Source organism: Loxodonta africana, chromosome 4 (assembly GCF_030014295.1).
Source record: "Loxodonta africana isolate mLoxAfr1 chromosome 4, mLoxAfr1.hap2, whole genome shotgun sequence".
In the NCBI taxonomy this organism is placed as follows: Eukaryota; Metazoa; Chordata; class Mammalia; order Proboscidea; family Elephantidae; genus Loxodonta; species Loxodonta africana.
In genome coordinates, this window is record NC_087345.1 from 79748200 (window position 1) to 79775906 (window position 27707).

At 51.4% G+C, this 27707-nt stretch overlaps 3 protein-coding genes across 7 annotated transcripts; all 3 read right to left on the reverse strand.

Annotated features, from left to right (window-relative positions):
- Positions 1-2015: 2015 nt before the first annotated feature.
- Positions 2016-9092, reverse strand: ARHGEF25 (Rho guanine nucleotide exchange factor 25). Of its 2 annotated transcripts, XM_003405159.4 has the most exons (16): positions 8956-9092; positions 8556-8670; positions 6056-6270; positions 5844-5939; positions 5687-5763; positions 5425-5491; positions 5115-5218; positions 4812-4881; positions 4599-4688; positions 4416-4508; positions 4181-4231; positions 3897-3974; positions 3495-3695; positions 3180-3360; positions 2669-2880; positions 2016-2374 (listed from the first exon to the last, which is right to left on the reverse strand). In XM_003405159.4, exons 1-16 carry the CDS (start codon positions 9052-9054, stop codon positions 2264-2266), a joined length of 1860 nt encoding a protein of 619 aa, XP_003405207.1. In that variant the 5' UTR covers positions 9055-9092; the 3' UTR covers positions 2016-2263. The 2 variants fall into 2 exon arrangements, with proteins under 2 accessions (XP_003405207.1, XP_064140054.1); XM_064283984.1 differs by lacking the exons at positions 8556-8670; positions 8956-9092 and adding an exon at positions 7237-7747.
- Positions 9093-9466: 374 nt separating this feature from the next.
- DTX3 (deltex E3 ubiquitin ligase 3) lies at positions 9467-14718 on the reverse strand. Of its 2 annotated transcripts, XM_064283982.1 has the most exons (7): positions 14529-14718; positions 14349-14412; positions 12968-13032; positions 12707-12781; positions 11618-12347; positions 10519-10736; positions 9467-10153 (listed from the first exon to the last, which is right to left on the reverse strand). In XM_064283982.1, the coding sequence occupies exons 4-7, from the start codon at positions 12733-12735 to the stop codon at positions 10078-10080; spliced, it is 1053 nt and encodes a 350-aa protein (XP_064140052.1). In that variant the 5' UTR covers positions 12736-12781; positions 12968-13032; positions 14349-14412; positions 14529-14718; the 3' UTR covers positions 9467-10077. The 2 variants fall into 2 exon arrangements, with proteins under 2 accessions (XP_064140052.1, XP_064140053.1); XM_064283983.1 differs by having other exon boundaries at positions 11618-12366; positions 14349-14715.
- A 1112-nt stretch (positions 14719-15830) lies between these two features.
- PIP4K2C (phosphatidylinositol-5-phosphate 4-kinase type 2 gamma) lies at positions 15831-26323 on the reverse strand. 3 transcript variants are annotated; one of them, XM_010598302.3, is made up of 10 exons: positions 26063-26322; positions 23428-23525; positions 22672-22768; positions 22170-22313; positions 19712-19858; positions 19494-19532; positions 18800-18913; positions 18143-18410; positions 17889-17992; positions 15831-17701 (listed from the first exon to the last, which is right to left on the reverse strand). In XM_010598302.3, exons 1-10 carry the CDS (start codon positions 26234-26236, stop codon positions 17621-17623), a joined length of 1266 nt encoding a protein of 421 aa, XP_010596604.2. In that variant the 5' UTR covers positions 26237-26322; the 3' UTR covers positions 15831-17620. The 3 variants fall into 3 exon arrangements, with proteins under 3 accessions (XP_010596604.2, XP_023413901.1, XP_064140058.1); XM_023558133.2 differs by lacking the exon at positions 26063-26322 and adding an exon at positions 22866-22965 and having other exon boundaries at positions 23428-23516; XM_064283988.1 differs by lacking the exon at positions 19494-19532 and having other exon boundaries at positions 26063-26323.
- Positions 26324-27707: the final 1384 nt, after the last annotated feature.

Below are 27707 nucleotides of genomic sequence, written 5' to 3' on the forward strand. Positions count from 1 at the left end.
CCTCGGTGAGAGGTTTCCTGAACCCCGTGCCCAAGGGGGACCTAAGGCCAGAGACCTCTCCCTGGCCTGGGCAGTTCTTGGAGCCCAGGATCCCACTCATTCTGCCCTTAGCCATCCCGACTCCTCCCAGTCTTAAATACCACTCTGCCAGCTTGCCCTGAGCCCCGCCCCCACTAAGCAGGGTCCAATCCTGCCAGGAGAGGGACCTGCCTTGGGGGCCTTCTCGGGTCAGGCGAGACTTGCCGCCTGGGGAGGGGATTCTGTAAGTTAGGCGTTTCCTCGGACACTCTTGGCCTGGCTGGATTGCTAGCTAGGTCTAGGGCTATTATGGGGGTGGTGGTGGAAAAGGAAAGCAGCAGAAAGGCCAAAGACAAGCATTCCCCACCCTCAACACCCAAGACCCACTATTTACCACTCCTGAGCCCCCTGACTCCCTCCTCTTCACTCCCGGTTCCTTTCTGCATCTGCACTTTGAGCAGAGCCAGCAACTGGCTTCTCTGAGCTGCTGCATTGCTAACTAGAGAAAAACGGTCAGCCTGTTCCCCTTCCCCACCCCAGAGTCAAACCTTCATAGGGCACCGCTGGCCCCAAGAAAGTCTAAGGGACTCAGTGTATTGGACTCTGACGGGAAACTGGCATTGGGCAGGGACAATGACAGAACCACCACCACCTCTACATCTTTCCTGGGATGGGCTGGGCCTGTGCTCCCAGCTCGGGGCCTCAGAGGGAAATGCTGAACTGATAGGAAATACTGTTATTTTCTAGGAGCCCAAAAAAAAAAAAAAACCATTTATTACATTCAAGTGCAATTCACAAAGCACTCAAAAACACATTTGTGATTCAATTAAGTACAAAGGAGTCACCCACCCACCTCATCAACCCCTGGGGTCCCTAAAGAAATACAAAGATTCTGACCCCCAGAATCCTATTTGCCCCACCCCCTCCTCCATTCCCAAGGATCCTCAGCATCCCTCCCATCACCTTCTGACTCCCTAGTCCCTGACCCCAAAGCCCTGGGGGTGGGGTGCGGTGAGGGCGGCTACCTCTCTTCAATTCCTCCTATTGTTCCCCAGAAGTCTTATCGGGGGCTCTACGTCCTGTTCCCCCTCTAAAGATCCCTCCCCCCATTGTTGGCCAGAGGGGCCACAGGCCCACAGGGAGGCTCCAGCTCCTCCTCACCCTCCCACCCCAGCAGTCCATTGTCTAATGAGGAAGCCTGAGTACACGTGACCAAGCCCAGGGGACAACGGATGGACACAGCAGACACACGGATGTACACGGACCCAGGACACCTGGACAAGGATCACTGCATGTTTGGCTCTCTCTGTTCCAGGGGCTATCCCAGAAGTTGGGAAGAGGTAAAGACTCCTTTGGGCTCTTTACTCTTGGATCTGTAGCTTGAAGAAGAATCTCCTGCTCAACCTGGCTATGCCTTATGACCTCCCAGACAGCAAAGGAGGCCTCTTGGTGGAAGCCCCAGAGCCAGGAAGGGGCCACTGCCCTCAGGATCCTCTCCACCTTCTCATTCTCCCTCAGCTGAATATGGAGGCCTCAGAAAGAAAGGTACACTGGGCATTTTGTGCTTTAGCATCTGGGTATTGGGGGATGGTGGGAAGTCACGCTACACTGGGCTCTCCTATGGGATCTAAAACAGAGGGTAGATGGGAAGAAAAGAAGGGATGGGTAAAGGGGAAGGGTTTTCCACTGGCCCCAGGAGGCCCCATGTCTGGACTAAGAGATGCCATAGCCGCAGGTAAGGAACAAAGATAGCAACATCTTTTATACACTGTGCCCTTCACCAGACCTCTCTTCCCATGACTAGAGCCAACTGATCTTGTCCGTGCCTCTTTACCCTATGGAACCGCACTACAGCCTCCCTGTGTCTGTGCCAAGACAGCAGCCTCGGTGATACAACAAAACCTTTATTCTCAGAAAACAGGAGAAACAAGATCAAAACCAGTCATTTCTATTGGCCCTTGCCCCAGCCCTCCCACCCGCCCACCCACCCACATATCCTCCTTTTGGGGGGACCTGTGATGCATGCATAAAGGTGAGAGCTGAAGAAACCTGGGTCCCGTGGGCAGAAAGTCCTTTTGGGCATAGGTACCTTCCTCCAAGCTGACTCCGCTCCCAGCATTGCCCACCCTCCAGACACACTGAGAGGAAAGGAAATCCTGGGCGGTAACAGAACGGTGGCCCGAAGCTCCTTGGGGAAGAGAGTGGCTGAGTCAGCACCACCCTTATGGCCTTCACCAGTTACCAGTTATAGCTCATCTTCATCCAGCTTGGCAAGTCTGGCCTGGCAAGGAGGGGTGTTCAGAATTGGAGGGACTGGAGGAGAGTCACGAGGAGCCTGGGGGATGTCACTAGGGGTCTGAAGACATACTCAAGTCAGAGGATCACAAAAGGTCAGAAACCCGCCCTTACTCTCTCTTCAGTGTAAACCCCCAGCCGACCACTTCCTCTTCCAGGTGGCTTAGGCTATCTGAGACCAACAGCCTCTCCCCAGGTTAAACTGAAGGGGGAAGGTCAAAGATAGGAAGTAGGGAGGGGCAGGTAAAAGGAAGGTGGTGGAAGAATGATATAGGAGGAGGAGGGCTTGGGGATCCCAGAACAAGATAGGCCCTCCCCACTGTGCCCTACAACCAAGGAATCCCATTTCTCATACCTGTGTGTCCAGGGGCAGGGGAGCTCTGGCCACCTCCCCTTTGGGCAACAGCAGCAGGGAGGGGAGAGATCCATTGATGGGGGTGTATGTGCTGACCTGGGCCCGGTCTCCAGGCCTAGGTCTCCCAAGGCTCCCCACACCAGGTCCTCCTGGCCGCCCCAGGCTGTTGGTCTGGCTCTCCCGTCTCTGGTACTCAATGGGTGACTGCAATGCTGGGGCAAAGAGAGGATGGGAGGGAGGGTTAGAGCAGAGACAGGCCTCTTCCCTAAGGGCTCTGCTCATGTCAAACTCCCATTTTACACCCCCTCCAAAGGACTATCAGTCAATATAAATTCCTTGGGGCTTTAGGGGATTCTGAGTTACCAAATCTTGAGCTGGTAGTCGAGAAGTGAGGACGGGATACTGGGAGAAGCACCAGGGTCAGAGGGCAGGGGCTGGAGATTTGGGTAGTGAGGTATTCAGGAAGTCAAAGGGCTGAAGGGGCTTGTGGGGGAGACAGGACGAGCCTTACCATTGAGAAAGTCCCGCTGGCTTTCCAGGATCTGGGCCACTTGCTTGATCCAGGCCTGGCTGACAGCAGGGTCTGTGGCCTGCAGGACATAGCGCTGGATCCCACCCTCTGGCCCTCTGGAGGTCAGTGCAAAGCGGCAAGAGTCACCCTGGAGGTTCCCCTCCAGTCCCAGACAGCTCACCTGAATTAGCAAATAGGAGATAGCCTCCAGCATCTTCCCTGGTTCCTGTTGCCTCCAACAAATCCAAGAGCCAGACATCCTCACTGAGGCCTCACCCCATCCCCATCAGCCCTCCCTCACGGCCCCCTCCCCACCTTGATGCTACTCTTGTACACATATCCAGGCTGTGTTCCACCTCTAACTCCTCCTCCCAGGGCCTCGCTGAAGATGATGATTTGCTCAAAGAGGAAGACACGCCTCTCTCGGCCCCGGGACGACAGCAGGCCCCCAGCCTCCGGCTCTGTGACCCAGAATGTGTCCTGGCCCAAGAGCTTTCCCTGAGCAGTCAGTTTGCCCTAAAACCAAAGGACACTGGTCTTCAAGAAAGAATGAGAAGGCAAAAGGGGCAACTCTTTGCTCTTCCCTTTCTCCCTCCCGACATTCCCAACCAACCATGGGGTCAATTCCTGGAGAGGACAATTCCCATACGACCTCAGAATGCTAAGACTGGGGCAGACTGGAGCACTGGGCCTCCACTTTCCTGCCCCATCCAGTACCTCAAAGCCCCGTAGTCTTCCCAGAGTCATCATATCATTGCAGCGCTTGGGCACAAAGCACATGACCTCCACAGCTCGCTGATTTGCAGGCGAAGAGAAGAGCATTATCATTGTAGGTATAGAGGCCTTTTTCCTCAGCCACCTGCCTCTTAAAACCATGTCTTGACACCAACCAGCCTCCTCTAAAAGCCAGCACAGCTCTAAACCACCCAAAGGGCTAGGAGAACCCCTAAGGCTAAGCGAATGTGTACACGGTGTGTTCTGGAAGATCTGGGGGTCCTCACCTCCAGCTCTTCAGTATCCATCCCAGCTCTGCTATAATACTTGAGAAAATCCTAGAACATGGAGAAGAAATGCTCAGGGAGGTCATGAAGGCCTTCTCGGAAGCTCTTACTTCCTCCCCTTAAGGACACAGGTGGAGACCCCAAGGAGGTCTGGGGGCCTTAGGAACCCTGAGGAGACAAATGAAAAGAAGGCTGTCCCAGCCAGCTGTGCCACCAGGGAGAAGGTGGTCCTGACCTTGAGCAGCAGCTGGTATTTCATGATCCGCTGCACAGGCTTGATGAGGAGGTCGTTGAGCTGCAGGCGGTGCCCCAGCTGCTGCCGAAGCTCCTGGGGACCAGAACAGTGTAGTTATGCAGCTTCGACAACGTGCTCAAGCTGATTCTGTACCCATTCTCCCAACGCACCTCAGCCACTGACCTCAAAGTAGCTGTCCCCAAACTCTGACACCACATGCTCTGACTTGGGCTTATTCTGGCAGTACACCACATACATATGCAGCCGGCGCTCCTTAAGAGAGTAATGGTAAAGTTTGAGACTGTACAGTGGGCTAGGAGAGAAGGGACAGCTCCAGAGAGCCCAGACCCACTCCCAAGCCCCGCCCCTCCTAAGTCCCACCCTCTCAAAGCTCACATGTTTGATGAATAGCTGAGCCAGCCAATCAGGATCCTCCAAACACTTCTGCAGCTCCTGCAGGAAATAGCTGGAGGGGTTGGCAGGGAAAAGGGAGGTCAAATACATTTCAGACCTGCCCCCACCCATACCCAATTTCAAGCTGTCTGCACTAGCAGTGCCCCCCCCCATCAAGCCCCTTCATATGTTCAGTCTTCTGTTCTAGGTTCCTCCTTAGGCCACACTGGGCCCCTGGGGGTGATACAGAGAGGACCAGATGTGAGCCCTTCCCTAGCCCTTCACTCTCAGGGCTCCACCACTCACTCTCGATGCCACTCGTAGATTTGCTGGATGTTCCCAAACACAATCCTGTCACGGCCTCGAAGATTCTCGGGGACCCCCTGAGCAGCCATGGTGGCCATGTACCCCTGTGGGAAGGTTGGAGTGGGAGCATGTGGGGCCAATCCTGGTAGAAGAACCCTCTTTCAGGTTTTTTTTTTTTTCCAGGACAAGGATGGAGAAGAAGGGGACTGGGAGGATGGAACAGAAAAGCACCAAGGCAACTCCTAAAAATAGACCTGAGCAGAGGGAAAGGGCAGGTGGGCCAGGGCTGGGGAAGGTTAAAGGGAGCTACCTCCACAATCTGCCCCAAGTCCTCCACGTACATTTTCTCTGTCTCTACCAGTTCACTCAGGACATACCTAGGAAAGGAAAAGGAAGATGCCCTGACTTCAAAGTCTGAGCACATCCTTGGTTTGGCTGGTTCCTGCCATATGGATTAGAAACCCCTCTTCTTCCTTCACCACTGTGGAGTCCACCTCAGAGGGGATTCCCAGGTCTAAAGTGTGAGGGATAATCTTCTGGGAATTGTGCAACGGGAGGGACAGGGCACTTACATACTCCTTTCCAGAGCCGCCTTCTTCTGCTCCTCCTCACTCTCAGAGGCCTGGGAAGCAGTCTCCTCCTCAGCTGGCTGGAAGGAAAGAGCATCCTAGGGTAAGCAAAGGGATGCCTCTTGAGTGAAGGGAGCCTCCCAAACCCACTTCTTCATACCTGAGTCTTGTCTCTAGGGCTCTCCAACAATGTGGTCAGCAGGGTCAGTCCCGGCAGCTCCTCTCCTGTGGCTAGAGCTGGCTCCAGCATCCAGTTCTAGGGCCAGAGGTCAGGGGTAGTAGCTGGGTCTCTCCAAACGTCAGTGGGTATAACTTACCCTCTCTCCCTGTGTCCCTTTCTATTTACATGCTTCTGCAGTACTCTCTGCTCACCTCATATGGTCCTGCCTGGCCACCATCCATCTCAGTTTCCACACTGAGACAATGTTTGGAATGATCCAGCCATCTCCTCAGGCCACTGATTGGCCCTGGAGGGCCCGGGGAACAGGGACCAGAGCTGAGGCCAGAGCTGGGGCCAGAGGGGGCAGCCAGACCCGAGGCAGCTGAAGCTGAGATACTCCCCTCACTGCCAGCAATAGAATAGGATTCTGGTGGGGGGGAGGGGAGGGAAGGGAGTGATAGATACCAACATTGGTCCAGCTCCAGACTCAGGATCCCCAGGGAGTTCCCAGGGTCTCTTCCCCATGATACTCAATCCTTCTCCCCCAGGGCTCACTATCTCCTATTCTTGTTTGAGTTGGTCAGGATAGAAAATTTCACCAAGGCACCCTTGGGAAGAACAGTAAACACCTGGCTCCCCGGGCTTGGAGCTCTCAGGTACATGTGGAGGTTCCCCCATATCCTGAGCATGGCACATATATGTGGGTGGGGGCAGCCATCTGGGCAGACACTGGAAGCTGGGGGTGGCCATCTGCTCTCCCACAACCCTCCCCCTTCCAATGGGTACAGACCATTCTCTGGAAAAGGGGGGGGGGGGCAGAAAAAAGAGCTGAGTCCATCTGCCATCTCCAGACCTCTCCTACACAACTGCAGTAATTGCTATAAAAAGAAAAGGCTTCTGCAGCCCACCTCCCCCAAGACATGCACAAACTCAATAAGAGGGGTCAAGTGAGGAGAGCTCATCAGGATTATTTCTGGCCTGGGCTGGGGCAGATGAGCTGCGATTCACCATAAAGCCCCTCCTAGACTCCCTCATCCCTCATTCTTCCATCCCCATCCCTCTTCAGATCTGAAGTAGACTCTGGGCAAAAGACTGCTTCCCAGGCCTCTGAGAGTGAAGATAGCAGTTCTAGGCCTAAGGGGACTGGGGACAGGGTCTTTCTCACATCCAGTGAACTATGGTGAAGAGATGAATCCCCTGCCCCTTCCCCTATTAACTTGAACTAATATAAATTTGGTGGCAGAAGGAACCTTAGAGATCATCTATTAAGTCACTTTCCTGGAAAAAAAAACGCACGCACAATCTCCAGACCCTAAATAACTAGGGCTAGGACAAACCAGAACCCCCAGCCTGCCCCCGACTCAACACTGGGCCCCTCCGACCTCGCACTCACCACGTCCCCCCCGGGGGAAGCAGCAGCCGCATTTTGCCAGCACTTTTCGGATCACATGGGGACAGGCACAGCGACCCCCCTTGTGCCCCCCCCGCATGGCGCCCGGGCCCCCCCGCGTCCCCCACCCGGGCCGGCCATGCAGGGGGACTCACGGGGGGCGGGGCGGGGATGGCGCAGGGCGCACACCCCCCCTCCCTCCTACCCTGGTCCAGGCTGGGGGAGGTGGGGAGGGAGGCGACAGAGAGGGGGCGTCCAGGGGTGGGCGGAAGTCTGGTTTGGAGAAGGGCAGGGGGCTCTCGAGAGGGGGCGGTGCGGGGCCCGGCCAGCGGAGCTGGGCGGGGAGGGTTTCCGGAACCCTGTCGGTGCGGGGCCCAGAGTCCAGATGTCCAACCGGGGAGAGGGATGTTGGGGGAGGCTGGGCCAGGATGCGGCAGCAGCTCCAGCTTCGTCTCTGGCTTCTCAGGTTGGGGGTGGCTCTAGGCCCGGTCGAGGGAGAAGGCGGGGGCCCACTCCCCGAGCCACTGGCGCTGCGCGGGTCGGGGCCGAGCCGCGAGCCGAATAACAGGCCGGGCCCCGGTGCCGCCGCGGGGAGGGGCCTCTGCGGCCCAGCTCCGCCCTCTCCCCCGCGTTCCCCCTCCAGCCAGTGCGGGGTTCCCGCCCCAATTCCCCCTCCCCCAGGCACCACCACGTTCCCACTCCTTGTCTCCAGCACCTCCGCCCCTCCTCCCCAGCCTAGGCTCCCCCGCCTAGGTCCCCCTTCCTCCTGCATCTTGGGCTCTGACTGCGGTGCTCTGGGCTGGGGGTTAAACCAGGCGGCGGGTTCTGCCCAGCTCGGCCCTCGGTCTCTACGGTGAAGAGTCCCGGGGATGGGGTCTTGGCCTGCGCGAAGGTGTCCTGGGGTTGGGGCTGTCCCTGGCCGTGCGGGGGTGGACAAGGTCCCCTCGGTAGGGGGTGCGTGTGTGGGGAGCTCTCTGTGGGGAACACAGCCCAGATGCCGCCCTCTCGCCGGACCTTTCTTCCCTCCAGGCCCCAGGACTCCAGCTGAGTCTAATCACCAATTAAGGCGAAGTCCTGGAGCCCGGGCTGGCGAGGGGCCAGGGGTGGGGCGCGGGGACACTCCGCCCGCGGGGGCTCGGGACCTACTAGGTGGGGGACACACATCGGACTAGAGGGCAAGAAGAAACGGAGAGGTCTCTGCGATTAAATGGGTCTCATGCAAATTAGATGCAAACCCGTACGCTAATGAGAGCAGAAAATTTTGAATTCGCCACTTTGCCCAGGATGGCAAACTGTGCCCCACCCTACCCCCAGCTTCTTACCGGGCTGCAGAGCCCAGTCTGGGGCTTCCCGCTCACGCTCCTCTCTCTGATCCCCCTCGGTACGGTCAGACTCTGGCTCAGTACCCCCCGGCCCTAGGGGGCTTCTCTTTGGGGGCTGCGGGGACAGAAGGACCGTAAGGAACCCTCCTTCCACGCCCAGCTGGACTTTCCGTTTCCCCTTCTCTCTCGTGGCACAACCCACAATGTTAAGGAAGGGTCTCCAAGGCTGGGGTGGAGGGAGCGGTTCTCTCAGAACATACCTAAGGCCCTTGTAAAGGAACTCACGGATTCCTGCGACTTCCCCGCAGGACTTCTATTTGCGTGTTAACTGAGTTGTGGGGTGCAGCCCTCCTGAAAACTCCTAAAGACCCCCGACCCCACAGCGATCCCCCTTTCTTACCCCCTCCTGCCCGGGTAGGGCGCATGCGCGGAGCATGCCCCCCATGACCCCCAGTATCCGGTCAGTGCGGCCAGAGGCGGGGCGGTCTGGGGGCTTCATGCTGGACCCCTACTTTGCTCCAAGTTTCAGGGCTTAGGGGTCACGGAAGCTGGGGGGCTCTGAAGACTGCGTGCGTCCGGGGAGTTGCTGCTGCCGAATCCGCCCCCCTGCCCGGCTCCGCCCCCACTCCCACCCCAGCCAAACGGAGGGGTAGGGTTGTTCTTTCTCTACAACTATAGTTTAGCAACAAACCAACCCCTCTTAATCCTGCTTCCAATGTGGAAGCGTGACCCAGGTCTCCGCAGTGTTTTTATAGAACCCACTAAGCACATTGCATCTTCCCAGGCCCTCAGGAGGCAGAAGCCCTTGGAATGGACACAGGGATTTCCCTATCATCCCCCTTCCCCTTCTCAGCAGACCCTGATCTCCGCCCCCACCCACGGAACAAAACGGGTGTGGCACAGAGTTGCATATTTTACTTTATTTTTATTAAATTAAAAGCTACAATCTGGCGGTGATTCCAGAACAGGGTAAGGAGGCTCCGTATAGGGGGCAGAGAAGAGCGGGAGACAGACTGACAGAGACAGAGACACAGAGAGATAAAGGACAAAGTTAAGGTAGAAGAAGTGTATCTGATGAACACACACAGCCGGCTCCTTGGGGCTCACATCAGTGGACTCCCTCTCCCTGCCACTGAAGTTCCTAAGTGAGGGGGATGTCAAGAGATCCCACCTCCCCACCCAGGTCCTTTCTCAGCTTTGTCACTGAAGCACAGCACATACCAGAAAAGCCAAGGGCAATGGAGGGGGCAGGGAAACTGGAAGTATGTACATGGGGGGCACAGGCGGCAAGCAGAGCCTTGGAGATCAGCCTGTGCCAGGAGGGAGTGGCTCACACTGCACTGAAGCACTTGGCTGGTGGGGGACAGGGGACAGATTGCCCCCTCCCCCTCTTAACTCCCTTCCCAGTCAGACAGGTCCCCTACTAGTATGGTGTGGGGGGCAGGGGAAGAGAGGAGAACAGAGGCTTCCATTGGGTCCTAGTGGAGGACGACAGCAGGGGCCTTGGCAAAGGGGATGTCCTTTAGTCGTCTGTGATACCCTTGGCTCTCAGCTCCTCTTGCACCCGGGTCAGGTAGGTGGGGTCTGGGTACCCAAACCTGAGAGGAAAAAGAAATGAGGGTCAGGGTTACCTGTTTGAGCTTGCTCATATTACCCCCTGTCCACCCTTATTCTGGGTTACTCAGTGGAGGCCCCATTCAGACTCTTCCCCACCTCCTCTTAGGGGGGAGGATCTCTAAACCCAAGATGACTTAGCCCAGTTGTGCTTATTTTTGTAGATTAAGTGGGCCCAAAGACCTGGATGAATGTAAGAGAAACGGGTGGGAGAGATGGTTGAACAATTTGGGGGGGTGGTCCTCTCCAGTTAGGAGGCTCCCAGAGCGATGGACATGATGTTGCTCCCTCAGTGGACATGTATCAAGGGGGGAGGAGCTTAGGGGGAAGAAATGAAAGGGTGTCGCACAGCTGGGGTCCCCCTGTGCAGCTGGTCTTGTGGTGGATGTCGTTCCAAGTGATGACATTCGGTCTCCCTGTGGTCATGGACGTGCCGATAGTGAAGGTGAGACGCTGGTCAAATGCCTTTCGGAACAGGGTCAGCACCTTGTTGCCCTCAGGGCAGTCAGGGAGGTAGGCCACCCGTGTGGTCCCCGGGTACCGAACGCCTGGGTTTGGGTGTTCAGCCTGGGAGGAAGGGGAAGCAGAGTGGGCAGTGAGCAGCTGGATATCCTAGGGCCCACAATGCCAATGAAGGGCCATCCTGGCTGGCTTTCTGTCTGTGCACCGCCAGCTAATGCTGACAGGGCAGCAACAGGCTGACAGCCTCCCAGGGAAGGAAAGACTTTGGGGCCTGGGCATCAGGAGTCTGTTTCTTGCTTAATCCCTATTGTTTTTTCTGCTGTCTCAATCCCTCAAGTCCCAATTCTCAGAAGTGATAGATTCTCAGAAGTGATGGAAGGTAGCTGTTCCTTACTCTCCAGATCACTCAGCAGAAATGTGAAGACTAAGAATTTTTTTTTCAGCCTTCCCTTATCCACCTGAAAACACTCCCAATGCTTCTTCTACGGTCTAGCCTGTAACATTTCTCTAGTACTCATCCTTCTGCAAACTAGAATTGGACAATGACTTTTTGTTTGGAAGGAAGGCACCTGTAGGCCCTTGACCTTATAAATCGTAAATCTGAAACAGAGTAAACACTCCCAGCCAGGAGGTCTGTTAGGATGATCAGATCCCTCCCTACTGTGCCTGCCTGCACCTGAGCCTGATCTCCACAAAATTCACCCCTGCCGAGAATATTTGTCAACATCCAGGTTCATCAAGGAAATAAAAGTCAATTCCTTTCTCTCATCACACTTGATTTTCATGTGTGCCTTGGGGTCATGGGGATGGAAAAGCTGGGCCTCAAGGGGACCTCCTAGCCCCAAGGCACTAAGTAGGAAGGCATGCTGGGAAATGGCAAGACTGTATCACATCTAACAAACACACTCACCATCACTCAGTCTTTCTAGGTCAGAGAACAAGCTTGGGGGAAACCAAAGGGTGAGGGCAGGCTGTGGTCTTCTTACCCCCTGGACACCGGGCGGGAAGACATACTGGATGACAATGGTGCCGTACTTCTCATAGCTGGGCAGTAGCAGGGTGGCATCCTTAGAGACCAGCATCCGCCCATTCTGGGGCTGGTTGCCTACCAGCTGCCCATAGAAGCGGCCGCACATGGGGCAGGCCTTTTTCACCTGCAAGGCCCGTGTGATGCAGCCCTCGCAGAATGAGTGCCGGCACTTCTCCAACGTCTTGGCATTCTGGATCTCCCCCAGACAGATGGGACAGGTGCTCTCCTGCTCTTCTGCCTCCTCTCGAAGGCGGGGAGGAAGAGGGGGTGGGATGGGAGGGGGAGGAGGAGGAATCCCCCGTGCTCCTGGGGGCAGGAGTGGAGCTGCTCTGAGAGGGGGTGGGGCTGGGCGGTGCAGCTCTGGGTGCTCTCCCCCACCCCCCAAAGCCAGGCAGCCCATAAGCTCCCCCTGCCTCTGAGCTTTCTTCAGCTCTTTCTCTGCCTCCTTTAGCAGCCCCTTGAGAGCCTTCCGGGCCAGATAGAGCCCATTGGGAGGGGCTGGGGGTGGGCCCTGTGGGGAAAGCTGGAGAACATAGATGTCAGAGGTCTCGCCATCTATGAGGATGGCAACATGGTGCTCCTCCCGAAGCCGGGCCAGCCGCGCTGGAGTCTCCTTGCTCAGGAAGTCCCACACAGGCTTGGAGACAGTCACTTTGTTCTTGCAGGTGCCTCCACAGGCTGCCATTCTGGACAGGACGAACGACACTGCCCCCAGGGTGAAAGGGACTCAGGGTGGGGGGTCCCCATTTGACAAATATCAACGCCTCCTACTTCAGGTTCCTTCCAAATACTATATTGCCCCCCATTCTCTCAAGGCCAACTCCCAACTCTCCCCCCAGTCCATTTTCTATCTTCCCATATCTTCCAACCTCACCACCCCCTGAAGAACAAGAAAGTTCCTTTAACATCCTAGCCAAGCAATCAGTCTAGGTTCTCCTTACACTTCTCCCAAGATCACAGAAACAATTGCTCCCGCCCCACCCTCAGGGTGAAAAATGGGCTCTTTAAAGGGGAGAAAGACTTTTCAACCCTCCGTTTTGCTCACTTTGATCCTGAAGAGCTTAGAATTGGCATGCAGGCTCTCTCTCTTTCCCTGCTCCCTACTTGTGGGTTATATGACCTGGAGGGGTGGAAAGGAAAAGGAAGGAAAGTAAGAAACTCCTTCCCCCAGTACCCCCATACCTCAACCCAGCAGCCCATGTAGCAAAGACAGGAACCTGAGTATAGGTTACTGCGCATAGTATTACTTAGAACATGGAATGGAGAGAACTAATTTAAGAATGAAAGTTGAGGTTCCCTCAGGTACCTGGAAAGCCCATGGACAACGGTGACAGCAGAAATCGCTCTATTTCCACACTCAGCTGACCAGAACTAGGGGAGAATAAAGTGTTATGGTGGCAAACGTTAACATTTTCACCAGCCAGCCCAGAAACAAAACAAAAACTCCTCTTCCATTTCATCTCCCTCTCTCCTGCCTGACTCCATCCACAGCCCCTCCTCAAGCTGGTAAGGAAGGGACTGATCATGCTAACCTTCCATCTTTTCTTTCCAGCTATGAGAGCTTCAAGGTAATAGTCTGGAAGGGAAAAGCCTACACAGACAGATTTTTCTTGCCACATGTCTCAGATCATAGGGACAGGAGTATTTCCTCGGTTCCCTAACTCCTCACCCTGCTCCACAGTCCCAAATCATCCAGCCCCTACTGCCAGAGAGCTTTCCTTAAGCCCTAACCTCAGTCCCTTCTGTTGCAGTCTGTTAGGAATGTGAACAAAGTGGCCACAGCCCCTGCAATAACAAAGTTCTCATTGTCACCTTTTAAACCCAGCACACCCAGCGCAGCATAGCCCTTTAGCTCTCTAGCCTGCATTTAGGAGGGGTGGAGCTCACACAGGGGCTCTACTGGAGGGACCTGATGTTCCTCCAGTCTTGTCATATTCAGTTACAGGGCTGTTCGCACACCTTCAAATGCAGCTCCAACGGAAAGAGGAACCATTAACGTGACCTTAATTCTTTGACCGATGGAAAGGGGAGCAGCTGTCCGTTTGTGCCTCCATCATAGTTCCCTCAAGGCCAGATTCACCTCGACACTCAGAAAATGAAACTCGAACCCTGAGACCTCAGCCCCCACTGTCTATCCAGAATGGAAACCCACCCCCTCCATCAGAGAGGACCCAGGACCTAGGTGTCCTAGCTCCAAGTCCTGCTGGCAAAGAAAAGGGAGGCGGGGCCACAGTTTATGCTGGATCTGTGATTTCGCTGGAGCAACCCAGGCCGGACACCAGGCCAGTCCCTCCCTCCAGACAGATAGATGCTGGTGGCAGGGGCAGCCAGAAAGGGCAAGGGTCCCTGGGGGCATCCACTGAGGCAGCTCCACCCCTCCCCCCACGGCCTCCACCAAGACCCGACCCGGAACTAACCCCCCACACCCCTCTCTCGCCGGAGGCCCGGGAGACCCACCGGTGGGTGGGGGTGCATGTTGGCCCGATCGCGGCCCCCAGAACCTCCCAAAAGGAGGCCAAGGCTGGAGGATGGTGAAAAGAGGATTGGCGGGGCGTGGAGGGGTCCTCCGGAGCCGTACCAAAGGGAAAGGGCGAAGGAGTGGGTGCAGGGGAGCGGGGGGTGCGAGAGGGGAGAGAGCGGGGTCTGGGGGGTGCGCGGTGGGTGTGGGGGACGCCGGGCTCACCTACCTCCTGTCAGCGCCGCCATTGCCGGTCACATGACTGAGGCTGTTGCTGGGATGACGGTCCGGGCCTTAGCAACAAGGGGGGGAGACCCCGAAAAGGTGGGGAGGGTTGCAGGGGGTGAGACTGAGAGAAAGGAAAGAAGGGAGGATTGCACCCCCATTCCCCTTCACAGGTGATAATCACCGTTTCCGTTGACTCTTTAAATCCAGGAGCCCCAGTCCCTCCGCCCCAAAACAAAAATGGAGGCGTCTTCCAGTCTTTGGAGGGAGAGGGTGGCGTCGTGTAACTGAGGGTAGGAGGTTAAATCCCTTAGAAACGCTGCCGCTAGCTTCTCATTTACCCCTGTAGGGAGGAGCCCTTTCCCTTTTCTTTCCCAACCAGCTGCATGGCAGCTTCTCTGAGCTGGTGGTGGTTGGGTGGGTGGGGAGCGTCGGTTTAGGTATATAGGGATGGGGTGGGGGGAGGGAAGCGGTTTCTGAAATCCTTATGCCAGAAGGGCCTTTGAGGAACAATGTGGGATGGGAAGAAGAATCATAGTAAAAAGAAAAGCATTTGTTCTAAAATAAACAAACCCCAGTCCTAAACGATTTCATCCTCTCATCTCTTGCCTCTTCCTAGATTGTAACCGTCTGAGAGACGCCCCCCACCCCCTCCCCGCACCTGCTCCCAGCTGGGTATTGGTAAGTGCCTCAGATTTTTTTCTCTTTCCACAAGTGGGGATAGGGAGTGTGATGCAGTATGGGAAGTGGATATATTTTTTAAGAAATGGCTTGGGGTCGTGGTGGCCTCAAGCCTATGGTTCAAATAGTTAAAAAACTCTCAAAAGGAAAAAAAAAAAAAAAAAGCTCTGCTGTTTCCCACATCAGAGCAGTCTCCGCCCCTGGCCCAATTCACTTCCCTGGGGCCACATCAAGCTAGGTTTCTCTGCCAGCCAAAAGACCTCCTCAGCCGAGAAGTACTGGATCTCCCAGACTAGCAACAACCTCTGTTTATCCGCCCCCTTCTCCCCTCCCCCTCTAGGTTAGAGGGCTGGCCACTTTCTCCTTCACTTTCCCAGGACTCTTCCTGCCCTTCCAGGCAGAGATCATCTTTCCCAGGGAGGCTGGAGGAGCGCTGAATTCAGTTTCTCTTTTAATTTAGCTTGTGGGCTGAAGCCCATTCACCTTAACATAGTTTTGAGTGTGAACAAGCCCAGAGCCCTGGTGGCGGGGGTCGGAGCGGGGGTTGCATCATCTGTTTTCTCTGGCCCTTCTATATAGGGCTAAACTCCATGGCGTGAAATTGAAGGAAAAACAGTTTTCTATCCCCATGCTACCAGTGCCCCCATACAACCTTTTAAGTTCCCAGCCATCTGTCTAGAAATCCACATCCTTAGTTAAGGGCCCACATGCTGAAGGCCAGAATTTTTCATCTAGTCTTTGCACCCCTAAGAGTATGCTTCCTCAGAAAAGAAAGGAAAAAAAAAAAGGCATTTCTGTGAAGGAATTTGGATTCAATAATTTATTTTTTATATTGTGACCGCAATAAAGAGTAAATACACATTTTTTATTAATTAATAAAACAAAAAAGACGAAAAACAGAAGCAACAAATGAAGACCATACTGCCCATGATACATCAGCCACATGGTCAGAAAACCCATTTCAAAAGAACAGTTGCTGGTGTCATGGAGTTTTATTGCATTCAACAGGGGAAAGGTAGATGATTGGAATGAAAAAGATCCATCAGGCCCCTGAAGAGAAGATACTATAGGAGCTCCAACTGCGGATTCCTCTTGTTTTCTCCTTTGGAGCAGAAGATGGAGGGAAGAGAGGGATTCTCCCTTATGACTTCTTGTGAGACAGATCAGTCCAGCCAGATACAGAGCAAAGAAACTTGCATCTCCACAAGCCAGGTGCCCATCTTTATGTTAGAAAAATATACAAGCCTCAAGGGGGATGGAGAACAGCAAGAATGGTTGCCTTAGCCCCAAAGCCATTGGAGGGGAGGGGACAACTTATCTCATTAGGGTCCTCTATATTCTGAGAATGTCACGCATCAACTCAACTATCTTGTTGGGAGGGGGAGCGGTGACTGAGTTATGGCTCTGACTCCTCTCTAGGGGTGGAGTAAAAATGGCAAAGAAGGCCATCTGTCCCCTGGGAGACACAGTAGCAGTGTAAGGACAGAAGAGAACAGAATGACAAATCCAATGGGGAAAAGGGTTTGAGAGGGATGGGGAAAGGAAGCGTGCTAGGCACACACCTCCAGGGAGTAGGGGAGGTTCGCACACTTGAGACCTCCATCCTGTTGAAATGACCAGGATTGACCCAAGTGGGGAAATTCCCTTCTGCTGGGAGTAAACCACAAGGATAGCTAAAAAGAAAGAAAGAAAGCTTACTATGGGAAATGAACTTCACACTCCTGGCATTTCATCCCAGCCTCTAGAACTGGCCACACACCCACTCAACGGTTCCAACACCACAAGGGGTGTGAGGCTTTGGTAATGGGCAGAAACAGTTAAAACACCTTCACCCAGGCTTCAACACTCTGGCCAGCTCTGGGCTTCTGCACCCAGAAGTACAGGTGGGTGGGGGTGGAAGTAGGCTGAAGGAAGAGATTAGAGTGGTCATTCCTTGGCAGAAATCCTCTGCAACTCCCTTCATAATCACAAAAGTCCTCTTAGGTCCCACCTCCATGAGGACCCAGCCTACTGACCACTCTCCACCTCACCTCTGTGTACAAGATTGGCCATATTTCATCATATGTGCATATGCCTGCACCCACATCTGTATCTTTAAAGTTCCCCATCCCAGGGTCTACTGGGATAGAAGCATGCCACAGTGAGTTCTATAAAGTTATCAGCAAAACCCAGACACTCTTAGTTCATCCTACACAGCAAAATGCATCCAGAGTAGTTGCTTGAACCAGGTCCATCTGTCCAGTCGGGTTCTGAAGACAGCAAACAACCCTGTTCCCTCAGCTCCTCCTCTTTTATAGAAACAACAGGACATTTTACAAAGGTCAAGGCACTTGGGAGGGTTAACAATAACACCCTAAAGAAGCAAAGGGACTTGTTGCAGGAAGGGAAAGGGAAAAAACGACAATGTATTTCTGAGGGCCAGAAGAGCCAATGCAATGAAATGGGAGTTATCTGGATGGATGGAGCCTGCAGCCTGAATTTAGCAAAGGAGGAAGAGAAGAAGTATTGGCCAGAATATCCCCAATTCCTCCAAGCCTCTCAGAATCCCACCACCTTGAACATAAAGCAGCAGTCACCATGGAGTCAGGCAGCCTCTTAGGCAAAGATGTTGGTAATAAAATCCAGGAATCGCTTAGCATACTGCTCAGGATGGACAGTAGAGATCTCTGCCCCGGCCTGTGAGAGGAATATGGAACAATGTGTCAGGCCACCCCACCACCCCTCCCCATTCCCCACCCTCCATACCCAACCTTTCATCTTGCTACCACCCCACTGCTCTCTCTCTTCCCAAAGAACACTCAAGCCAGTGGCTCCTGATAGAGGAGGATGATACAGAAAAGGAAAGGCTTTGGGTAACCCTCACCCCATGCTTGACAGTTTTGGCTGCATGAGCTGCTTTCTTCTTGGCATCATACTGTGTTAGGATGTCAATGAGACCCATGAAATACACCTCCTTTTGGGGGGCCCCTGGCAAGGGAAACCAACAATGAAGAGCAGGTACATTTCCAACTCCCTTGCCCCAGGAACTGGCCAGATCTTTTTTAAAAAGCTAACCACCCTGGTCTTTGTCTCCCAGGGACAGCCCTCCCCACCCTTAAAATTTCTAGGATCTCTCACCCTCAGCACTCCGGATGGCATAGACATCAATGAAGGACTCAAACTCTCCAGGGCCCAAAGGCCGATGGGAATGGATGTAGCCGCCGATGCCCTCAGGGGAGGTGCCATAGGAACCCACCAGAGCAGGAGGTCCAGTCAGGCCACAGTCTCCCTCCCCCTCTGCATCCTCCTCCCGGGCAGGCCCCTCCTCCTCTGGTTCAGAGCCCCGGATGATATCGTGGATGCCCAGCAGAAGGCTGTAGTCCATGATCTTCAGCTGCACTAGGAACTGAGACCCCACTGACCAATCAGACACCCCAGATCTCCTCCCGACTCCCAGGTACCACCCTTACACCTCCACCCCTGAATTTCTGGGGCCTTCCTAAGGAATGAGAATATAAAAGTGAGGATTATAGGTATACCACCTCCCCTTAGTGCCTAAATGTCCTGGTATCTACGATCGTCCTTTTAGCCCATTCCAGCCACCCGCTCCATGGGTCAGCTCTGGGGGTTTTTCATGTCTCACACTCAACTCCCCTTCATGCAGATGACTCGAAGAATAAAGGGAAGGGGAGGAACTCCCCCATATTGTGAATGGGAAAGACATCTATCTTGTGGGAAGCAAAAAAAAAAAAAAAAAGGAAAAAAGGCCATTTCCCAGAGCACTCCATTCATCACCTCCACATCTCTCTTTAGCTTCTCTAGAAATACTTTCTTCTCTTCTTCTCCAATATATACTTTCTGGTTCTTGTTGAGAAAGTCCATATCCTTAAGGGTAGGTAATTCTTTAACCTAAGAATCGTAAAGGGATGTCTTGGAATACATCCCTTTTCCAAGGTCCCAGAGACTCCTGCCTCTCGTGTAGGACTCTAGTCTCCAACTCAGTGACGTCTCGGGGAGAGAGACCTTACAGCATACATTCTCGCCTCCAGTGGTTTCCCCAGACCCACCAGTCACTGCAATTGTAATCTCAATCACAACCCACTACTCTCTGCTTATGGTTTTCAGTCAAGATCCCCCACGCTGACTTTTTTTTTTCTCCTTAAGCAAAAACAGCTGCTTGAAAAATAAGAGTCCAGAATGGGAGATGGAGGGTAAACATTTTGCTCTTAAAGTCTGGCATCCTCACTCATCCCCAAACCTTCCACATGGGAAAACCCAAGCCTGTAACAAAGCAGCTGTTCCCTTTGCCCCTCCCAAACAACCCCTGGATCAGTAAAAGTTTATGTCTCTCTTTTTTTAATTGGTTTAAGATAAAAATACATTGTTGGTCATTCTTACCCCATTATGGAGAATGCTATCTTCATCCTAAGACAATCCCTTTCATCTGCCATCCCCCATCCCTCACCCTACTGCCTAAAATTAGTATCACCTTTTCCTTATCGCTGGCTTCCCGGGACACTAGGGAACCCTGTGGAGAGACCCAAAGACCAAGTCAGCAGAAGTGGCTAAAAGAATCAGCTCTAAGATAACTACTGAAATCCACAGCCTTCTTTCCTTTAAAAGGAATCTTCCAGTATCCTCCCAGGCCCTTCCCCATTCTCAGGTCATCAGGATCCTCCCCTTAAGCCATACTTATCACATCCTTACCTTGAGGTCATACTTTCTGTGCACAGGAAGACGGTGGCTAAACATATTACGCATCACAAGCATGTAGCAGTCTTCGTTGTCCACACTGACTCGGTACATCCCCAGGAACTGGGGCAGTAGTGTATTGCCATGGCACTTCACAATGTACTGGGGTGGAAGGGGAGGAAGGAATGGGGAGAGGGTGAGTAGCAGGTACACAAACAACCCAGGGATGGGAATTCAAATGCTATCATTCCAGAGTGGGGCAGAAAACTCAAGTAGAGAGGTTATAAGAAGTCAAAAGTGGTAGGGGCTTCCTGAAGATGCCCTGATTATCCATGCTGTTCCAGAACCCCATCTCCTCTGATTTATTCCATTTTTACAATGTCTCAATTTTAATGTGCCTGCTCTCATTTTTTCTTTACCACTGAGATGGGGAAGGTAAATAGTGTTATCTTTATCTGAGACCTTCTCTATATGCAAGTGATTTACCAGAAGTCCCAGAAGCAGGGTTAGAACTTACATCTGCTTATCAAGTAAATGACTTTATCTAGACTCGTGTCTCTTGGTGGGCCAGATTCCTGTAGTAAAAATGTCTGCGTAATGGCATATAATTTGGATTCTTAAAAAAATATTCCTCTCTCAACGTTACCATCTCTAAGTATTGATGTCTTCTCTTCATAACCACCCTTCTCAAAAAAGTAGTCAGCAATCAGTGTCTCCACTTACCTCTCATTCACACCTCAAACCACTGAAATCAGATTTGTACCCTCATTTTTCCTTTAAAATCGATCACTGCCTCCCAATCCCTCAACTGCCAAATCTACTGAGTACTTTTTAGTCATTGTCGTACTTCAATTCTGTGTGGCACTTGATACTGTTGACCAGTCTTTCCTTAAAACTCTCTTCACCCTCAGCTTTCGTTATATCACTCTTTTGATTCTCTACCTCTTTACCCTCAAATCCTTTATGGACTAAAGTAAGGCATAAATGATTAAAATCATCCACCTACTCTTATTCTCCTTTATGGACTCTTTACTTGCTCCTGACGGTTCTGTCCTCAACCTTTTCATCTCACTCCACACACTCTCCTTCCACTTACTGGGCAACCTATCTAGATGAACTGCAGAAAACTCAAACCCAACATGTCTAAATCAGAAAGGTCTTCCTCCAGAAACCTGTTCCTCTTTATGTTTCCCAACTGTTGGTGGATGGGCACCTTGTCTCGACTGCCCTAGATTCTCCAGGTTTTCATCATTTCTCACCTAGACTATTATAATTACCTGCTAAGTGGTATTTCCACTCCCAGTATTTTTTGACCCCAATCCATTCTCTAAAATATTGTCACAAAGACACTTCTAAATCACATATACATCACTCTCCTGCAAATCACCTTCAGAATCAATCCCAAACTTTGTGTGGTATATAAGCCCCTTCATGATCTGACTCCTGCCTAAATATTTTTCCATATACTATATCCCAGCCACAATGAATTTCTTGTAGTTCTCTAACACCAAGATCTCTCATGGCTGTGTGCCTTTATAAACACTATTTTCCTTTGCCTAGAATGCTCTCTTCCATTTTGTCCAATGGATAACCCCTACTAATCCTTCAAGAATCAGATCCTATGATGATGCCTCTAAAAAACTTTCTTTGAGCCTCCCAACTGCACCTGTTTCCCTAGATGGGTTGGAGCATTCTTCCTCTGCACTCCCCAGAGCATTCTGTACATACCTCTACTATTGCACATATCATGTTGTGTGCTAATGCTGGTTTTCTGGTCTTTAGCACTAGAACAAGAGATCTCTGAGGGCCAGAACTGTTTCATTCTTTCTTTCCCTACTGGACTTAGTAATAGTAGACTTTCAATATTTGTTGGGTAAACAAGACTCCTTTTAGAGTCCTCCATTTATTCCTCGTGTTTCTTGCTCATTGATTTTGGTGAGATTTCTCATCAGTAGAAACACATTCAAGCAGAGTATTTTTATAACCAAAAACATTCCATAAACCCCACATTCCAAGTTAATATGATCAGAGTGAATGGCTTCCGTGTGCCCACTTGGGGCTAGACATGATTATAGCCTCTCACTTCCAATTTATCCCAATTGTGCACTTATCCTGGTTTTTTCTCCAAACTGCATTTAATCCTGAGACTATATTTGGCATTAACACTTTACCTGATTCTGACTTAACCTATAGCTTATACTTAGCTATATATGTGCCCTTTATATATCAATCTACAGCATTGGTTTTAGAGTGTAAGTCCCAGATAGGAAAAATATGTCTAAATTATTCTATTTAGTCAAGCACAACTAGGTACATACACGCCTTTTTGGAACAATACCTAGTTTTTAAAAAGATGATGTCAAGATAAATAAACAAATATGATGTCAAGTTCTTCTTTAGGAGGAAAACAGACAGGAAGTCTCCCTCTGAGTAAGGACGTGAGAGAAAGAACAGGGATGGAGAGAGGCCTGACCTGGTGGTAGTTGGAGAGGTTGCTATGCATGTCAGCAATGTCCTCACTGGATACTTCTTTGATGACTAGAGTCCGATCATAGGAGATAAGGAAGCGACCATCACTGCCTTCACTTTCACTTGGGGGGCTCCGGGTAAGAGACACCTGGGAACACAGAATAGGCCACAGGTTCTTCTCCTCTCCCTTTATGTAGAGATGCAAATCATTGGATAATAGTCAACTGAACACATCTGAAAATGGATGAAAGGTTGGAGTAGGAGGTTGAGCAGGGGTTGTTAACCTGGTGTCCATAAATGGACTGAATGAAATTGAATGCAAAAATTGAGTATACCTACATTTTTTCCAAGGACAGGATTTATAGCTTTCTTCAGATTTTTAAAGATGCCTGTGACTGTAAAAAGGTAAAGAATCATACTTTCCAAAGATCTCATTTCTCTAAGCATAGCTGTCCCAAGTTTGCTAGGTAGAAATAAACTACCCTCACCCTAAAATGTATTCTCACCAAATAATCCTGGTCATCAATGCCAAATCGATCACGGAGGTTCCTGAAGACCTGGGGACAATACTCCTTGAACTTGAAATGACTGGGTAGGTTTTCCCTGGAATAGGGTTTTTCAGGATAAGAAAACAATCAAAGTAACAATATTATATTTATATAGGACTTGACAGTATATAAAACACCTTCAAACATCTTACCTCATTTGACTTTCATAAAACCCTGTGAAGTCCTTTAAAGGCATATTATCCCCATTTTACAGAAGAGGAGACTGTGGCTCAAGGTGGTTGAGTGACCTGCCTAAGTGGTAAGCAGAGGAAAGTAGAGCCAGGATCTACTGTGCACCCAAACAGTAGCACCTCCCAAATCTCAAGCAAGTAAGAGACATCGGCAACAGGTGCCACTGTTCTGAATGCCATCTTCTGATATTAGGAGGGCTCAGAGGGCTCAGGTATTTCTTTCAGGGAGTCCCTATCGGAAACTAATAATAATGGCATCTGAGCATATTTACTCTAAAAAGTTGCCAGGCTAGAGGAGAGGTAGCACTAGTAAATAAAAGGGTCTAGGGAACACTGGAAATTATTTTAATGGTTTCTTTGCACAAAACAATTTCTGCATTGGGAAAAAGGTTAGACTATACAACTTGTAAGTTGCCTTCTAAATCTAAAACCTTGAAACTCACTGAATCTTAACTTTTAAAATTATTATTACTCTTTTCTAGGAAAGCTCTCATAAGAAGGAAGGGCAGGGGTCCACACTGACCTATGGAAAAGGTGATTGTTGACCTTGATCTTGGAGCTGGCCTTAAAGTCGTCTGGAAGCAGCATCACTGGGGGAGGCACCTGGCTGAGCTCATTGATCTGATAAGTCAAAATGTGAATAGGTAGGCAGTGAGTAGGGGTGTAGAGAACTACCCATATACTGGGTTTGTGCAGGAGTCAGGAGGAGCAATTCAAACCTCATTCCTTTAAAAACACTGGCTGTGCATATGCTTGACAGAAATGAGATAATGTATCTAACTCCTTCTGGAGCCCAAGCAGAAATGCAGTAAGCAGCCCTCACACATGGCCTCTCACACCCCCGCCCCCATGGAACTTCATGCTCACAACAGTCATTTTATATCAGGCAAACCCTGCAAGTAGCTTATGTTTATTTTTAAAGCTGTGATAAATTCTTGGGGGGGGGGAATACCCTCAGCAGACTCAAGACAAACAGTTCCCTGCTCCATTTAAAAGAAAAGAAAAGGTATTTATAAAGTGGACAGAGAACTAATGGGACTCTGAGGGGTCAAGAGCAGCAAGGGTGAAATGTAAGAGGCATCTCCTTACAAACAGGACAGTCCATCCAGCCCACTCTGAGCCAGTTCTCTGCAGCAGGTTCCCACCTGACTATGTGAAGGTAAAAGAAGAGCAGCTGATTTCAGAGGGACTGTGGGCAGGCAGAGGATGTAAGCCCATTAGGCACCTGTTCACTAAAGTCAAGCCATCCCACAGCCCAAAGGGGGCAAGCATCACATGCTCTCCTCAGCCCCTAGGCTGCAGCCTGCTAATTCAGGGTGAAAAGGGAGCTCTTGTACTAAAAAATCCACAGAAGATGTTTCTTCTCCCTGGTGTTGCCACAGTACTTTTCACCTGCCTTTAATACTTAATACTGCCTTTATCACATGACTTTAGTCACTAGTTTATGTAAGTTCCCCCACCTAGACTGTGAGCTCTTCAAGGGCAAGTTCTCATTATAGTCCTCTGTATCTCTTAGGTGCCTAGCTAGCACAATGTTCAGCACACAGTGGTCCTTAAGTGTTTAAATGAATAAACAAATGCCTGACCTATCCTTCTTTAATCATTTGGTAGAGGTTGTCAAGTGCACTCTAACCTAAATCCCATACACTGTAGTGCAATCCAATTCCTCCCAGTCTCAGCAGAAAAAGAGGACAGAACGTATTATTCCAAAAAAAGCCACTTGAGATTCCTAGCCCAAGATCCAGCTATAGCTCTTCCTGCCCCCTCCTCCCCACCTGCTGTTAAGCGGGCTGAATCATCATTAAGACATATGTTCAAGGAATTTCTCCATTCCAGACACTTCAAGCAAATGTGTATTGGCTGGAGGATGGGGTGTTGGGACTAAAATGTATATATATACCTAGGGAACCTGAAGCAGGTATTCCGTGTAATTCCCCCAATCCTTACCAAAGGAAAATACTCCCAGTTAAGCTTCTCAGAAGGATAGATGAGTCACGTAGAAGGGACATACGAAAGGCAGCCCTACCTCCATCAGCCTTGCTCATGCCAAGTACCTCGCACTGGATACTCAGCTATTAAGACATTATCCCAGGTAACTGGGAGCAGTCCACAGAGCCACAAATGCAAAAGGGAGCTGACTGACCCCAAACAACATTCTAAACCACAAATTCGGAATGTGACAAATCGTATCCCTCTTCTCTCCCTCCACCTACACAACCCCGCCATGACTATAACAATCCAAGGAAGTTGATTTCAAAAATATTCCCTGTCCCACTCAAGATCACTGCACACCTTACACTTCAGATCTGAGGAAGGGGGTAACGGCTGTTTCCTTCACTTCAGGTATCCTCAGGAAAGGAGATGTACGGTCCTCCTTGGTCTCCTCCTGACTCCCAGGCCATACCTTCTACAGCAAATTCCCTGTTTCTAAAGTTCACCAAGATATAGTGTTCCCAGGGCCAGAACTGCTCAGCCTTTTCTCTTGTCAAAGATGACACCTACTTCCATCAAACGCCATCCCTCCAGCCAGCAATGGGGATGCAGTCAAAACCAAAGACATATATTATATGGAAGCCCTGAAAGACTGCACCCACTAGCTCAAGGCAGGGGTGGAGTAGCCTCTTTGAAAGGGAAAGGAAGGGATAAGCAGAATTAGAAGGTCCAAGAAGTCTAGAGCTTCCCCCAGACAAAGACAAGGTTCCAAAGTCAAGGACCCGGGCTGGAAAACGATCTCCCTTGTCCAGCTACGAGACACATACATACACGCACATTCTCTCCCTCACCAGAGACCTCACCACCACCAACCCTGAAGAGCCACTCCCCGCTGTGTCCCCCCAGGTGGAGCCCGGTTCAGGCCGGTCTCCACTGCCTGGAGCTGAGACGAGGTGGCAGAAGAGTCAAGAACAGGGAGCTGGATTTCAGGTGGGAAAGGCAGAACTAGAGTGGAGCAGTAAGGGGCAAAGGGAGAGACAATAAAAGTCTACAGGGAAAAAAATCTATGGCAACACCTGCGGGTTGGTGGGCGGGGATCAGGACACCCCGGAAGGAAAGTGACAGCGCGAGGGGTTCCGGAGCCGGGTCTTGGAAACAGGGACGCTCCGAAGGGCAGGGCCTAAGGGGTTCGGAAAGAGCTGCAGGGGTCTGGGGCCGGGTCTCACCGAATGGGCTACTCCCCACAGGAACACGCCCACCAGTGGGTCGGCTGCTCGGAACACCTTCACCTTCTGCTGCACGAAATGCTTCTTCTTGGTTTTGGAGGCGAACCCGAAACCCGGGCCAGGGCCCGCTGTCGCCGTCGATACGGTGGCTGGCGGGGCCGAGGAGGACGCCATAGTCTCCCCCGCACCAGACCGCAGAGAAGACCGAGCCGGCCACAATCCACAAGCCGACCCCGGAAGCGGTGCTCACCTGCGCCGCGTCACGTGACCGGAGGCTGGCCCGCGGGATTGCGGGCAGGGCGGAGCAAGACTGACTCCGCCCCCTTCGTCGCCCGCCGGCCAGGATGCCTGCGAGCTGGGTGGGCTTTCTTGGCTCAGCACCGGTGACCTCTGGCGCTGCTCTCTGAGGCCGGTGAGCAGCCCGGGAGGGCCAGGCCGGTTAATGAAGCGACGAGGGTGCGGCCAGGGCTGGTCTCACTCACTCCCAGGTCGGGGAATTCTTTGCTGCAAAGTCACCGCTTTCCGGTTTTGCTAATGCCCTCGGGCTTGAACCTAACCCGAAAACATTTCTTTAGGAAGCCTGGGCTGGGGAGGGCGGGCCTTGGAAATCCAAAATTCTTACCTTTGGCCCCGCTGCGCCTTTTTCGTTATTCGTTCATATATTTATAGAGCACCTATTTGTGCCATATACTGTTGTAGGTGCTGATTGTCCTCCTTTGATTGAAGCAGGGGATATGACAGTTCCTGCCCTCAAGGAATTCAGAGTCTAATAGCACCAGCTGACCAAAGGAGAAAGTTGTAATATGAGAGATTAGTGCTGTACTGGAGCTGTGTATGAGCTAACATTAGTGACGTAGAGAAAGGATGTGTGGCTGGTCAGAGAAGACTTCAAAAAGAATGGAGATTTTGAGCTGGGTATCAAAGTCTGGGTGGAGTTCAGGGCTATGGGTTAAAATTAAAAAAAAATTTTTTTTGAGTAGAACAGTGTACAAAGGCATGGAGCCAAGAAATAATGAGTCTGTTTCTAGGAGACGTAAACAGCAAAGTAGGGCTGGACCTGGACAAGTGGGAAGAAGCAAGACTTAAGGTAGGAGACAGTAGGCACTGGAGACCCCTTAAGTGCTTTTAACATATTGTAAGTAAGATAGGGAAGTAACATAGACAAACACAGGGCAAAGGGAGGAGATCTTACATGGAGAAGGGAAGAAACCATAGATAGATGTTAAGAAGAAGTTAACACAGAAAATGCAAAGTGCCCAAATCTGACTCACTTTGTTATTTTATATATTGGGATCTGGTGCAAGTATCTCAAGAATGAAGGATCTACCAGGGACTGACTTTAGACTTTAGCCAGAGAAGGGAGATTTACCACTTGTCAGAAGGGAGAAAGGAAAGGATATGTGCAAGTACAGGTAAGTGTGTAGGTGTGGGGGGGGGGGCGTGAAGAATTCCGTGCCCCATCACCTTAATTTTCCCTTTGAAGCAGAAGACAAAGTTGTTGCCTAAGAGAAATGGGTGGAAAGAGATTTTCAGGAATGAAGGATGAGACCAGGTTACTCTGGAAGGTAGATGAGGAAACTAAGAAGAGACATACAGATAGAATGAGGAGCAGCACTGAGGGCCCAGTTGGGTGTGTAGGGTCTTA